At 41.5% G+C, this 15,343-nt stretch overlaps 1 protein-coding gene across 1 annotated transcript in view; it reads left to right on the top strand.

Annotated features, from left to right (window-relative positions):
* EFCAB6 (EF-hand calcium binding domain 6) overlaps positions 1-15,343 on the top strand; it is a 108,773-nt gene that overhangs the window by 72,093 nt on the left and 21,337 nt on the right. The window contains 3 exon segments of the mRNA XM_075491299.1: positions 8,408-8,563; positions 11,663-11,876; positions 15,110-15,295. Coding sequence (XP_075347414.1) covers positions 8,408-8,563; positions 11,663-11,876; positions 15,110-15,295 — 556 coding nt within the window.

Genomic DNA, 15,343 nt, shown 5'->3' with positions numbered 1-15,343 from the left:
AATTGCATAATATGCAACAGAGATGGTTAGGCAGTTGCTGTGTTGTAGGCATTGCTTATTACTGTATTTGTAACTGCCTGATGTGAAACTTAGGCCCTAACTGTCTCATACCAGGCTCTTCCACTCCATTTGTTGTACCAAACAGTTGTCTCTAGTCTTACACTTGGATGAAGAGCTCTTTTGGTCAGGAACCTTCTATTTCTTTCCTGTTAGTGCAATGCCAAGTGCAAGGCGGCCCTGCCTCCAATGAGAAGCAGCTCTGCAAGGAGGGAAGATGCTGCGCTGCAAGCAGAAATTATGCAGCGTGGCTCAAAGATGCAAATACTCATCCTGAAGCAGCTGGAGAGTAATTAAATCAATGGGGAAGACATGCTGGGTAAAAATAAAATAGTCATGATGTGACATGCTGGCAGGTCCACATCTTTTAGAATTATTTACTTTTGAGAACCCACCATAACAACAACTATGTATAGAACTATGTATATGGCAACTAGACACACAAATACGTACATACGAGTGCATAGCGACTGCTTAACTGTAATTTGGAAGAAAACAGAAATGGGCAGACTGGGTCACGTATAACTGGATTCAGTTACCTGCTAGCAACCAGAGCCAGATGTTTTTGGTTGAGGTGGAGCAGCCTTCTAATAGGTGGACATGGATTATCCTGCCCCCTGCACTGGGGCTGTCTCATCCTGGGCAAAGGCAGAGTTTGGCTTAAGCCTGCAGATGGGACTTTTATATCTCTTTCAAAAATTATGTTCTAGTTGTTTGTTAGATTCTGGCTTTTCTTGATTTATATATGTAAGACATCCAGTTCTGTTCTTAATCTTTTGAAATTTCTGGCATCTGCAGCTTCCTTTGGGAATGAGTTCACGGCTTAATCGCTCGTGGTCTGCAGAAGTATGTCTTGTTATTGATTATTGCTGCCTTTCAGTTCCTCTGAATGTTCTCTTCTCATCTCTCACACTTCCTCACCCTCCTCCTGGCCGGCGGGAGCAGTCCTGTGGTAGCAGTTCCTGTCTGGTTTTCTCTCTCAGAAAGCTGAAAGTGCAAGAGGAGTCGAATCCGGGCCTCTGAACTCAGATGGCACATAAGGCCCCGGAAAGCCATAAAAGACTCTTGAGCCGGAGTCATTGTCTGACGGATGAAATCCACCCGCGTGGCGGCTGTGAAGGCAGCGACCCAGCCCAGTGTCAGCCTTCCGCTCCAGGACCACATAGGACACCTGAGATATGGGAAGCACAGGTGGGCACCGTGCCCTTCTGCCGTAAAGGTCGGTGTAAGGAGATCTGCTCTGGGTCAGGAAAACGGATGCAGCGGCTGCAAAACCTAACCCTGGTGATCCACGTGGGTCTCAGCCCCCACTTCATTCTCAGTGAGTTGGAAAACTGATTCCTTTCACCTGTCAAATTCGGACTGGGAGGAGGGATTTGGCCGAGGTGTGAATTTGCTGGGTATAGGACCCACTTCAGCAGTACTGGGAGCAGCACCCGCTCCCCCTTCCGTGATCTTGCTTAAGCCCTCTCACGTCTATGTGCACAGTGGCTGCATCCAGCCTGTGCCCTTTCTTCTGGCTTTCTGCAAGGGCTGTGGAGCTCACCCTAACAGCTCTGGAGCAGTTTCAGTGCCCTGTGATTACACACTGTGAGGCAAACAAAAGCTCTGGACATCTTACAATTCAAAACATACTGCTGGGCACTTTTTTTTTCCTTTTGCTTTTGTTGTAACTCACAGGAACAAATCGCCCAAATTAGAAACAGACATTGAACAGTGGCTCTCCAGCTCTTCAAGAAAAATACAAAACATTTGCAAGAAAATACTATTTTTTGGCAATGTAGCTTGAGCTATGGTTTTAATCCTCATTTTCTCCACGCACATATTTACTGCTGTGAGTGGAATAATTACTGCTTAGAAATCTTTTATCAGTCCAAAAATGCTGAATGCCTCAATTTTCCAAAAATACAAATCTCAAAAACTGTTTTGATTTTACTTCAGCCTTTACTTTCACTGGGAAGATTTTAGTGGAAGATGATAGTGGTGATGAAGAGTGGCACTGAAAGTAGCATACAGTTGAAAAGAGTTCCAGAAATGTTCCGCAGTGAGGGTACCATGTGGACCATATCACACCTTCAAAGCACACCCTTGCAAGATGGAAAGAGCAGTGCTAAATAGACTTCTGGGGCTGGCGGAGATCAACCTCTCACTGAAATCACAAACTGCCCCTAGGGTCATCAGCTGTTTTTGGCTTTTAGGCTGCTGTGTCCTGCTTCCTAGGTGTGACTCTCTCTCTTGCTGGGCCTCAGCACCCATCCTCCTCCACCATTGCCCCTTTGCAATCGCTGTAAAGCTGTGGGTTTTAAGCTGTGGCACGTTACAGTAACTCCAAAAAAGCAAACTCTCTGTCAGGAGATTTTAGATTTGTGTCTCTGCTGGAAAGTCTGCAGGCTTCTGAACATAATAAAAGTTAAAACTCAGAGATGTAATTAGCAGATGATGGATCTCTAGGGTCTCGTATCTAAGAGGAGGTTGAAGGAGTCTGAGCTGGTTAGTCAGTAATTAGATACATGGAGATTCAAGACAGTAAAGCCAGCTTGAGTGCAGTGCAAGTGCACTCTGACTGATGTGCACCCTCTGCAGCATACTTCCATGCTCTTTCCAATACAAGTCTTGCTTTGAGTGTAAACCAAATACCACATGGTAACAGGAGCAGAATGTGAAAAAGAAGAAGGAATTAACTTGAAAAAAGAGATCTGAAAGTGAGAGAAAAGGTGATAGCTCTTTAGGGGCTTTTAGAGACTCTAAAACACACTGGCAATATTGCAGTTTCCTTGAAAAGATTCACATCATGCTTTGAAACCTATCTACAGCGGCTAGATTAATCATAAGGAAGCTCACAACTATTTTCTGGAATATTACAGGAGTAAGAGCTATCAAAGTTTTTAATGGCATGAAACCAAGCCAGGGTGAGAGGGCAATCCATGCAGCTACAGAAAGTAAGTTGAAGGAATATTGCACTCCCAAGGAAACTTGAACTTTTGAAAGTCACAGGTTTCATATGAGAATGCAGAAGGAGGAATCCTTTGAAGAATTTTTAGCTGATCTTAAAATAACGGATCAGTCAAGTAGCTATGACATTTTCAGAGATTCCATTTTAAGGGATCAGATAGTGATTGGCATTAAAGATCCAAAGATATAGAAAAGATATTTAGATCCTACCCCAGGAAGGTAGGATCTAAAAAAAAAAAAAAGGATAGAAAAATCTGTTTAGTCAAGCTAGGACAGTCATAAGGGACAGTATGGAAATGTCAGAAAGGGAGCAGGACATGCTCTCTGTCAGGAAAGGAAACTAGGAGAGTTTTGAAGAGACTCTTCAGAAAGAAGTAGCCAAAGTGGAATATATGAGAATTCACAGATTCACATTATGTCCAGGAGTTTAGAAATTCTGCAGCAGCTATAAGAAATACAGCTATTTTGCAACACCTTGCAACTGGAAAAGACGATACCATCCATATCCCCAGATCTACGTGATGGTGCACAAACCAAGCATACAACAAAATACCACATAGAGATTCTGTGCAAAAGCTGCACAAGGGGGCTGCAGGCTAAGAATAAACACCTCTAAATTAAAAACTGGTGCTCAGTCAACGTTACCTCCAAACACACTGTAAAAAATCTGGCTCAGGAATCTCTACATATGAAGAAAGACTATTGAAACTGAGGGTGTCTACTGAGAATCTATTTCCTACTAAAGGATTGTATAAATTGAAAAGTGAAGATAAACACAGTAGTTTAAGTTTACAGGCAGAAAGAGCTAATATTTGGCCTAAAATATGCCTAGCCCTGGGCTTGGTTAAAGCAGTGAGTCTGATGAAGGAACCATAAACACAGGAGATCTGTACCCAGAAATATTTAGTGTCAGAGATAAAGTAGACACATAGAGCTGTATTTTCACAGCAATGTGTGCTGCTAGGAACATTCCTCTGGTTGTGAAAGAGAAGCTTGTAAAGGAGCTAGATTATGTAGGAGTAATGGTGGGAAGTTTTAAAATGGAAGAGCCAATTAGCAACAGGAAGATCAAAAGACAAGTCACTGAGATTGTTCTTACATCCAATGGGGCTAAGTATACGTTTCAGGACACTGTCCTATAAAGGATATTTTCAGGTAAAAGGACTGCATATGTTTTTACAAACATTAATCACTTTTTACAAAAATTACAAATTCAGATTCTTCTGCTGGGTCCAAGCAAACTTCCTTGCATGACAGGAGTTTAATACTATGCATTTTTAGACCACTGTACAGGAGACTCTGCTTTCAAAGACTTCCTTTAGGCTTAAAGTCCATTCTTGAGTTTTTACAGGAAAGTGTAGGAAAAGCCATTCACTTGAAGCAACTGTGGCTGCTTAAAGAGATACTGAAGGTGTCAAGCAGAGAGAAAACCAGTAGGGAATCTGAAAAAAGTATCCAAGAGGGCCTGAGAAGTAGCATTAGACAGAAATGCAAATGTAAGGGCAGAGAAATAACATAAAAGATTAACCGCCAACAAGATAAAACAGTCATTACAGATGTGCCATCCACAAAGATAACAAGGGTATCCAGAGGCCTGTTAGCATGTGAATGTTACATGAGGGTTCATAGCAGACAGGCAATCTGTGCAAGTAGCTTTTGAGTTACTACACAAAATGGACATACTGGGCTGTAAATCTGGGAAAATAATTCCCAAATTAAAGGCATTAATAAAGACAACTCCTGGCCTTACGAATATTGGCACTAGAAGACAGGCAAAGTCTTCAAAAGATGGCTTACAGGCAGTATTATTGAAAAAATAATCAATGGAAATGTGTGGCCTGTGTTTCTAGGGTGCTTGACAGCACCATGATTTGAGGCACAGACTGAGAGCGCAGAGCTCTGGCGCTGCTCTCAGATTGTAAGAAATGTCACATATTTGTTTATCGATCTGTTATGGTCAGAGCTGAGACAAACCACTTTGTAGGCAAAAGAAAGACTAGCTTCCAGAATATAAAACCAGTGTGACTTTTTAGTGGGTTTTTGTTTTATTTTTTTTTTAGGTAAAACCATTCAATTGGACAATAAAGTTTAAGTTGGAGAAATAATTACTGGTCAAAGACATACTTTCTAGAGCATTCAAGGAGTCTGCTCTTGAAAACAACACAGAGAGTAACATAACACCTGGAAATACAATTAAAAAAATATTAACCTATTTCAGAAGAAAGTGGGCTAGGTTTGGTGAGGCTGTACAGAAGATGACACAATGCAGAAAGTCACGAAGGTTACCACCTGTTGAGTAGCGAGGGCATTGCGTACCAAGCCCACACGACCAATTCAGATCAGAGTTTTCTGTGTTTAGCAGCATACGCTTCAGAGGCAACAGCATAATGATGTCAATGTGTTATGATCTGACGTGCCTCACAGAGTACAGGACACTCAGAAGGCCGTTGGAAAATGTGAAAGATAAGACCATATGTTGATTCATCTGAACCTGTTGTAAGTATCTGACTTGGGCATTAACCTGATATTGCATTTGGATTGAATTTAACATCAGAACATGTTATGGCATACACTAATGCTCTATTTGTTTGGGTATGGAGTCCCAGAAATTTTGTCTAGCAATGGTGCCCTGTTCAGCAGCTCAGACCTGAAATTATTTGTAAGGAATGAAGGATATCCAGATAGCCTGAATACAATGGTGAGCTGAGTTAAAACTGTTAAAAGACAGTTCAAGCAAGCTGTGAAGCTGAGAAGTGATCCATACTTCCACTAAACTTGAGAGGAATATCATCAAAAAATGGTTTCTTGCCAGATGAAACTTGGTTAAGCAGAGTCCCAGTACTCCCAATTTAGTCCATGTAAGAGTGAAAGGTAGAATGGGTGTGAAGCATATAATAAATTGCTAACAACCCACCGAAGTCATATCATAATTCGGATTTTTTAAGGTAGGTGATGCTGTTTGCATACACAATGGTGTTTCCTGGATGCTGAGGGCTGTGGGGAAATTGCTCTTTGTTCATACGAAGTGCGAAGTCCAAAAGGACAGATTCTTAGGAGAAACAACTGGCAATGGAAGGAACTGACAAGGAAAATGTATTGTTCTTGTAAAGGCTGTACTGAGCTTACAGCTTCTTGAAAACAAATGGAAAACCAAGGAGTCTGCTATGCTGTGAGAGGAAAGATGGCACCAGTAACTGCAGCTGAGACCAGATGCCTCTGAGGAGATCCATGAGAGTCTGTAGAACTCTGAAAAGACTTACCAAGTATTGCTAAAAAGCATATGAGATTTAGCATGTCCCGTGTTAGCCTTATAACAACTGGTTACACACCTGAGGGACAGGATGCCATCCAGAGGGACCTGGATAAGCTCGAGAAGTGGGCCCATGTGAACCTCATGAAGTTCAACAAGGCCAAGTGCAAGGTTCTGCACCTGGGTTAAGGCAACCCTTGGTATCCATACAGGCTGGGGAACGAAGGGATTGAGAGCAGCTCTTCTGAGAAGGACTTGGGGGTACTGGTGGATGAAAAGCTGGACATGAGCCAGCAATGTGTGCTCGAAACCCAGAAGGCCAACCGTATCCTGGGCTGCATCAAAAGAAGTGTGGCCAGCAGGTCAAGGGAGGTGATTCTGCCCCTCTGCTCTGCTCTGGTGAGCCCCCACCTGCAGTACTGCCTCCAGCTCTGGAGCCCTCAGCACAGGAAAGACATGGACCTGTTGGAGCGGGTCCAGAGAAGGGCCACAAAAATGATCAGGGGGTTGGAACACCTCTCCTATGGAGAAAGGCTGAGACAGTTGGGGTTGTTCAGCCAGGAGAAGAGAAGGCTGCGGGGAGACCTTATTGCGGCCTTTCAGGACTTAAAGGGGGCTTATAAGAAAGATGGGGACAAACCTTTTAGTAGGGCCTGTTGTGATAGGACAAGCGGTTTTAAACTAAAAGAGGGTAGATTCAGGCTAGATGTAAGGAAGACAATTTTTACAATGAGGGTGGTGAAACACTGGAACAGGTTGCCCAGAGAGGTGGTAGATGCCCCATCCCTGCAAACATTCAAGGTCAGGTTGGACGGGGCTCTGAGCAACCTGATCTAGTTGAAGGTGTCCCTGCTTATTGCAGGGGGGTTGGACTAGATGACCTTTAAAGGTCCCTTCCAACCCAAAATATTCTGTGATTCTATGATTCTATTCCTACAGGGGATAAAATGTAAGGCTTGGGTGCTGGCTGATTGATGGTGGCTTAACAAGGAGCAGAGTGAACTGGTTTGAGCTGCTCCACAGACAGACTTGGTGAGAGGCTGAGGCAATGAATCATACTTGAATATGTCAGTTACACTGTTGAACTGTGTTATCACTGTAATAAGCCTTTTATACTACAAATCCTGACTCTCTAACGAACCCAGCCTCCAGGCTCTGTACTCTAGGGCTGTCAGCAAGAGCAATCCCAGAGCAAATGGAGTACAGCTGTAGGTATTAATCCAGATCCAAACTTGTCGTTTTTGCTATAAGGGTATCATCTTGTAAGTGCCGAACATATATAGATAATTTATGTATACTTGGTAATCTGCACCAAGATGTAATTCACAACTATTTTAACTCATATTAATCTTAAGTGACTTTGCTAGTTGAAGACATGCAGTAAGGAGAGATGTTTGTGCCTGCCTTGTCCTCTCGAGCCAAAATGTGGAGAGGCTTTTTTTGAATCAAGAGGCAGAGAGGGATATTGCTTGGGTTTCCAAAGTTTGATTAAAAGGTCTCTGATGCCAGTGAAGTACAAGTGGCAAAATAAAGTGGGAGGAAGAGTCAAGATTTCGAGGCCTGAATTTGATCATGTGTAAGAAATGATAAATATCTCAGAGAGATTTTAAGGAGCTGATCTGAAGTCCACGTGAGTAAGCAGAAGCTCTGCACTTCTTCCCTGGGGCATGGATCAGGCCCTGCGCTACTCCAGATTTTTGCTTAGGTGTTTTTGCTGCAATAGTTCTTACTAGTCAAAGTTTCAGGAGCTTCAAATTGCAGGAAGTGTGCTGCCAAACCCCTATCATTTTAACAGCTGTACTAAATATTTTGTAACTCCGATCTGTACAGGCTTTAAAAGAGAGCACTATGTTTTGTAGCTGCAGTTCTGAACGGGGAGAGTAACCAGTTAATCACCCAAGGAGCATTTGTTTACAATGGGAGGCTTGGGCCATACAATTCCATGTGCAAATTAAATGGGGGGGGAGGGTTGGGTTTGAGGTTTATTTGTGAACAATTTGGCAGTCTTTGAATAAATTATATGAACTTACCACACACAAATAAGCTCAAAATCTTCCTCTGTCCCTGCACCCCTATTTTGTATATTTGTTTGTATCCTTTTTATCTGATTTAACAAAGGATGTAAAATAAACATCTGCTCTCTTTCAGGGATAAATTTAGGGATTACTTCCAAGATTTCAATAAGGCCTTTCATAAAGTGGGTAAAAATAGAGATGGCTATGTAACAGTATGTGACCTGCACAGGATACTACAAGAATTCAACTATTACCTTGATTATGATCAGTTCAGTAGTCTTTTAAACAGGTATGTATGATTATCTCCTAAGCACCTCCTTGGTCATACCCAGCAAAGCCTATAAGCTTCTACTTAGTGTTAAGCATATAAGAAGCTCTGTTAAAACTAATGGAGATACCCACATGCTTAAAACTGCATATAAGTGAAAAATCTTTTTAGGTAATGTATTGATTCTGCAGGTAATGAGAGTGAAATGACTTCTTACATAAAAAGTATGCTTTGAGTATGTCTATTTGTTTGCTAGTTTGTTTCATTTATTTAATTTCAATTTAATAGAGCAAGTGTGTGAAAGAGATCCTGTTCAAAACAGAAACAGAAACAAATCAGGTTATAAAACAGCAATAATTTTCAAATGATCCAATGCTGCTGCCATGCAAAACTATGCTTTTAATTCTCTCTGTTAGCATGAGTAAGAGCAAAAATCTCTTTTGTAGGGGTTGAAGAACACAAAGGACCTACTCCAACATTAGGTAGCTGGGGTTCTCTGCACCAAACAGTCCCCCAAAGGTCATATGCCTGGCAGCACTGGCTTTTGTTCTCCAGAGCCTGCCAGACCAGACTCTTTTTTGAAATAAAATTAACAAAGTCTTTTCACAGTTCACCTTTAATTGGGTGATCAACTTTTTATGAATTGAAACCTTAATAGGAATCTGCTGCTTGTTTCTTTCTCAAAGACCTCTTGATGATAAACACCTCCATTCATTGTAATTTTGTGCAGATTATTCCTTTCTTGATCCAAAATAGTCTTTTCTAAATAATACAGAGTAGATTAGCATATGCATTTAGTTTTATTACTAAAATTTTAATGCCCACTTGGCAATTTATTTCTCTGCTGAAATGGTGTTGATTATTTCCTTTTCCACACACTGTCTCCAATATTGGAGCCAGCTTGACACGGGTAGTATGTGGGAGTGCTGTGCAGCTGCAAGATGCAAAATCAGGGCTCTTGAATATTTTTTTTTCTTACTAGCAGATATGGGGTCTATAGTTAATTTCTTTTCCAGCCTGTTTTATAAAGCTTCCTCTTTGTTTTACTGGCTCTCCTCATTAATTAGACATTCTTGTAACTGGATATTCTGGTGATTGGTAGCTGAGGCATTGGTCCCCAGTGATTCACTGTGGAAACAGATGATAAAAGTACGTTACAGTACTTCAGTTTTAAACAAGAAAATCAGGGTTGTGTAGTAGGGCCATCTCCTCTGTCAAGTCTTGGCTCTCTAGGACTTGCCTTGACCATAATTCTAACAAAAAAGCTGAATGCAAGACTAAAACAAGCTCAGCCTTTCCCGTGCAGCATAGGAATTGTCTACCTAATATATGTGTGTAAAGAATCTACAGTTCTGATAATTGGCTATAAAATTATTAAAGTCTATTAAAAAGCTCTCCATAGATGGTAACCGTAAGGTCAATCTGGAATAATTCCATGGAAGCCAATGGATCCGTATCAAAAACACCCAACGTATACTGTATTGTGGAGATTCTCTGATTGTCTTTCAATGATAGGAAATTCCATAAACTGACTGTGCTGGGTTTATACTGGGTAAGCAAGAGCCGAGCAAGCCCCTGCTGTTGTATCCCTTGTGGTGATGAACTCTACAGGCTCATTAGACAGGTTTGAAGTCGTTGTTTAAAATATACCAGGTGTCTTTTCATTAAGTGGTCACAAGTCACAGGACGAGGGAGGAAAGTAGCTCTTAATGTAATGGTTAGTGCTATTCATCTCGTCTTAGTCTTTCATGCTAAATAACTTCTATTTTCACTTATTTTCTGCATATGTGAAGCTTGCCTTAGTTCCAGTCTTGTTATGGTAAAACATCTTTGAATAAAAATTAACTTAGTGTGGTAACAAAGTCCTCTGCAAAAAAAAATTCCTCAAATCATATGCAGGAGCTCATCTTTCCCTACGCTGATATTTGATGCAAAAATATATTCACTGTTGTTACCTGGAGCTATCTGTAGTCAGCTCTGTAACCCACAGAATTTCCGATGTGACAGAACATGAAATTCCCCAGTGTCTGTGATCCAGCAGATGTTTCAGCTGATAGACAGAAATTCAGCAAGTTGTGAGCGCAGCCTGCAGAGCCCGTGGGCTGGGCTCCCAGGTACAGCCTGACCACAAGTGATCAGAAGAGAAACCCTCACCGGACACAGCACGCCACGAGTCAACGGCAGCAGCTGCTGGGCCAAATATGCCAGCCCCCTGTGCAGCTCAGTGGAGTCACCAAAGGATGGAGGGCCAGTGCCTGAGACACAGTGAGGCTGAGTCCTGCCAAGAACCTGTAAAATAGTCCTCTAGTGGCCTGCCAAACCATGCAGAGCGAAGTACAGGTTGAGAGGGAAGGTAAGCCCTTCTGTCACAGACATAAGGAGAAGCACCGTATGGAACCTGGTTTGGTTTCCTCCCATGTGGTAGAGAAATCATGAGTGAGTATAGACCTGTGCCGGTACATCCATGAAACATATCGTGGAGCAGTACTGGATGTCCTAGCTTCTGTCTGGTAACAGCTTACCAAGCTATATGTGGTTCTGCTTCTTTCTCTCAGAATTGTAATGATCACAACATATCGGGAGGCTTAAGCTGCACTTCAGCATCTGTGAGTCAAAGGTATTTTTGTAAAGCAGAAAGTCAAGGGAAAGTACCAGCACTTAGCACAAGGAACATCTACTCCTCGACAGACTCTATTAGACTCTTTACACCGCGACATGAAAAGGAGATTCAAGGACAACGTTGGGAGCCTACACGTGCTCTGGCCACACTGGGGATGGTAAGCTCAGCCGCAGGTTGTGATCAAAATACTGTGCCGCACTTAAAAAGCACAAAGTTAATGCTGATGGACTGGAAGGTTGTGCACTTGGGCCCGGGCTAAAGCAGGCTTCCTCCTGAGCATCTCAAGATTGGCCTGGATCTGCATCTGAGAGTGTGGTTGCATCTAATTGATTGGATTGGTGGCTTAGACCTGAGAAGGAGCTTGGGCTGGAACTAACAGGATTTATACACTGACAGCACAAGCATACCCTGAAGTGCTGCTGCAGTAAAAATAATATATCATAATAATTAATCAGTACAGACAACAGTGAGATAATTATTGAAAATCATTGATATCTCATTCTGTGTTTTTCCCTTAGCTTAGGAATCAGCATTCATGACAGCAAGCTCTCTTATTTTGATTTCCTGAGAGCAACTGATGATGGCAGAGCATCTAAATACCAACAGAGACAAAAGCAGGCTGCACCACCTGCAAGCTTTGCAGCGCTCAGCTTAGAACAGACCCTAATTAAGATAAAAGAAATAGTTGCATCATCTTATCATTTGTTGTACAAGGTAAGTTTCATGTGGTCACTGCACCTTATTTAATCTCTATTTTTTTCTGCCTGGCTGGGTACTAACCCAAAGGCTTCAAAACTTTTCTGCTATTAATTGAGTGCTACCAACAACCTTGGCCTATGTAGAAATAACATCTTCTGACAACTGCAGACTTTTAAATTGATTGTACTCTGGTAACTCCACAAAACAAGCATATCAAATCAAGCCTAGAGGTTTTGTGAAGACAAGGATTGGAAAGGAAAAAGCGAACAGCAAATTATCAGGACCCTTCCTCTCTTCCCCAAACCCCTTTTCCTCCTCCAGTTGTCTGTAAATTGTGTCCCAAGCATGTAAATATCATGTCTTTCAAATAGCTCTGTTGAGTTTCCTAAGCTGAGACTTATTATACGTAGATATAATGCGCTACTGCAGGCAGGCATTATGGTTTTGTCAGCGTGAGATGAAAGGATCATGTAGCAACTGAGGATACAGACATATGATCAGATGTGAGCACATTATAGTGGCGGCAGAAGTTAGCACCTGTCAGCTGGGGCTCTGCAACTATCTGCATTCATGCTCTTGGCCACTTCTGACTCTGACACAGATAAGGTGCATTAGCTGTTGAGCAGCAAGTTTCCTGGTTTTCCCGCCTGTAAAATGAGAACAATAAAAAAATCCACTTCTCGCCAGAATTTTGAAAGCCCTGAATGAAAAAATACTGTATATTAAGCAGTCTTAGACTGTTGTGTTGGAGCCTACTGAAATGCAGCAGCCTCTAGACCAAATAATTCTTGATGCCACAGTAAGATTGCTTTCAAGCATGGGAAAGAATAATCTAAAAGACCTTGAAGGAAACATTTCTATCACAAAGAACTGTGGAGCCGTCTTATCTGTACCTGCAGTTTCAGGTCCAGTTCAAGCTCATGGCTTTAGAGGCAGGCTTACACCTGCAAAGATGGTTTCACTACCCCCGTATCCCCAGCAACGTGGTCCTCCCGCCTGCCTTGTGTCAAAACCGGTACTGGTCTTCCTGCCCAATGACCCGGGTCAGGGAACTGCAACCTGACAAAAGCCTGATGGGTTGTGCGTGGCCAGGGGAGAGCTGCTGCCCGCACGTGGGAGGGAAAGGGAACAGTGACTGGGAAGACGATGCGGGGAGAAATTCCCTGTCAACAATGGCTGCATTTCTGAAATCTCAATCTGTGGACTCTGTCCTGCAGTTAAAAATAAGACAGGCTTCCAGCAAAGACGTCACTAGTGATGTCACTGGTACAAGCACTCAAAAAAAAGTAGTACCATGGGAGATGCTGTTTCTTCACAGAAATCTCTTTTCACACTACTCGGAGACTCCTGTGACGTTTGTAAACTTATTGGGGCCACATTGCCATTTTTGGCCAGATAGACTAACTATTGAACAGGATACTGAAATATTTATATAATCACTTTACATTTTTCATAGTAAGGGGGGAAAAAATCCTTCCTGTGCTCTGCATTATTGAAGTAAGAAATAGATAAATTCAATAGCACAGGTTAGTGTTCATTAAATTTTAGCAGAAGACAATATCTGTCCTCTCATCCCTGCATGTCTTGGGAAGGGAGAAGGTCACAGTTTTGTCTGCTGAGGATATGATTTGAAAATGACTTTTGGCATGAAGAAATCATCCAGCTAGTCTTTTAGGATAACATTTGGTGGTTAATATAACTTCAGGGACCAAGGGATTTTCTTCATGGAGAGCCAGACTTTGTCCACCACGCTACGGAAAAGCAAAACTTTTTCTCATTTCCCTTACATGAGAAAATAAGGAAGTTCAGTTTTCTTCTGAGCCATTTTTGAGTAATAGTTGCTGCCACCTATGTGATGGGGGACTCTAACGACATAAGCTTATAACAAAACACTTTGTCAGAAAGAGGCAGATCAGAAAGCACAGTTCCTAGAGTCCAGCTAGTTGGGAAAAAAAAAAAAATCACATCCCATCCATGACATTTCTACAACTGAATACAGACCTTTGAATTTTCATAACAAATAGTTTAAGAGTTCAGGTGGGTCCTCTCTGTCAGTGTAATCATTTCCCATTCAGTTTCACCGTGTTCGGTACAATGCATACTATATACTCAATGCTTTGTTTTTCCCATAAGACTTTCAGTACGTAAGCAAAGATGAAACTTTCATATTAAGAAGTTACAAAATCCTCTTTAGTGATCAAAGGATTCCTTTCCAACGTCCTTTGGATATGGTAGCATTTGTTTTGCCGGTAGACATGGTTCATGTACATTAAAATATACATTTTTAAACCCATTATTTAGAACAGTTCTAATGCTAAAACATAAAAGTTGCTGTATTAAGCCAATATGCTATAGTGTTAGCAGACTAATAGGATTTTAACCTGAAGTTTTGAAAGGTGTAATATTCATTTACATTTATGGAATTAGTGGTTTATATGTGCAGCATCATAAATAAGGGGCAGAATAAAACAAGGGGGCATGGTAAGTTAGTATCAGCCAGGCACAATGAGAGTGGGTATGACCCACTACTTTTCTAGACCTTGGTATTTCTGCCACTCATTTGGACTACTCTCTTGCATGCCTGCTGCTGCAACTGTGTAAACTTAATCTGTTTCCCCCAGGAAACCTTTGGAAAGCTCCCACGAAGAACAGGCTGGGCATTTTGTACAGGGGAGGATGAGAAGAGAGCAAGTAAGCCTTCAGGATGAGCTGGAGCTAATGAGGATGAAGGACTATCGAGTCCTTTAGGGAGTAGAAAACAAACTTGTCCCGCCAGGGACAAAGGGAAAATCACTGGGGGACAAAAGGCAAATGAAATATACTCAGGTGAGTTTAATTTAAAATATTTTAATTAAAATTATTTAAGGCAGCCCTTAAATATTTTTGTTTGTTTCCTCTCTTGTCTTAACGACTATCTTTTTGGGAATGTTTAGATACTTGATATAATGCCTTTTTGCTTTTACCGTAGGTTGTTGTTTATTTCTATATTTATATTTAAATGTGGTACAGAAATACAGGCTATTTTTGGCTTATTTCAACAATTGCATCTCATTTTTAAAGGAAAGGAAAGCTTCAAACTAAGTAAGGTTCTGAGAAATGGGTTTTGTTTCTTCATGTATAAAATACCTGCAAGTAAAAGGCATGTGGGTCTCAGGTATTTCCATGTGAACTGCTAAATGGTTGCTAAAAAAGACTTATCTTTTGGAATGTCTAGGTTTGCTTAAATAATTTGAATTCTTGGTTCTCAGGCATTTTCTCTGTTTGCTAAAGAAGACACTGGAGTAATTAAAGCACTGGAATTTTGGCAAGTACTTGACCACTTCTGCTTTAAATTATCAGAGAAGCAGTTCAGGCACCTTCTTAAGAACCTTAACCTTTGTAAGGACTTCACAGTAGACTGGAAAGTTTTCCTGAACAACATAAACCACCTCATAGCGATAAGAAGAGCTACTAAGCCATAATATATTTCTTTGAAAGATACG

The sequence above is a fragment of the Mycteria americana genome, chromosome 1 (genome assembly GCF_035582795.1).
Source record: "Mycteria americana isolate JAX WOST 10 ecotype Jacksonville Zoo and Gardens chromosome 1, USCA_MyAme_1.0, whole genome shotgun sequence".
Classification (NCBI taxonomy): domain Eukaryota; kingdom Metazoa; phylum Chordata; class Aves; order Ciconiiformes; family Ciconiidae; genus Mycteria; species Mycteria americana.
The sequence above is the reverse complement of the archived record's forward strand: the minus strand, read 5'-3'. Positions and strand labels throughout refer to the sequence as shown.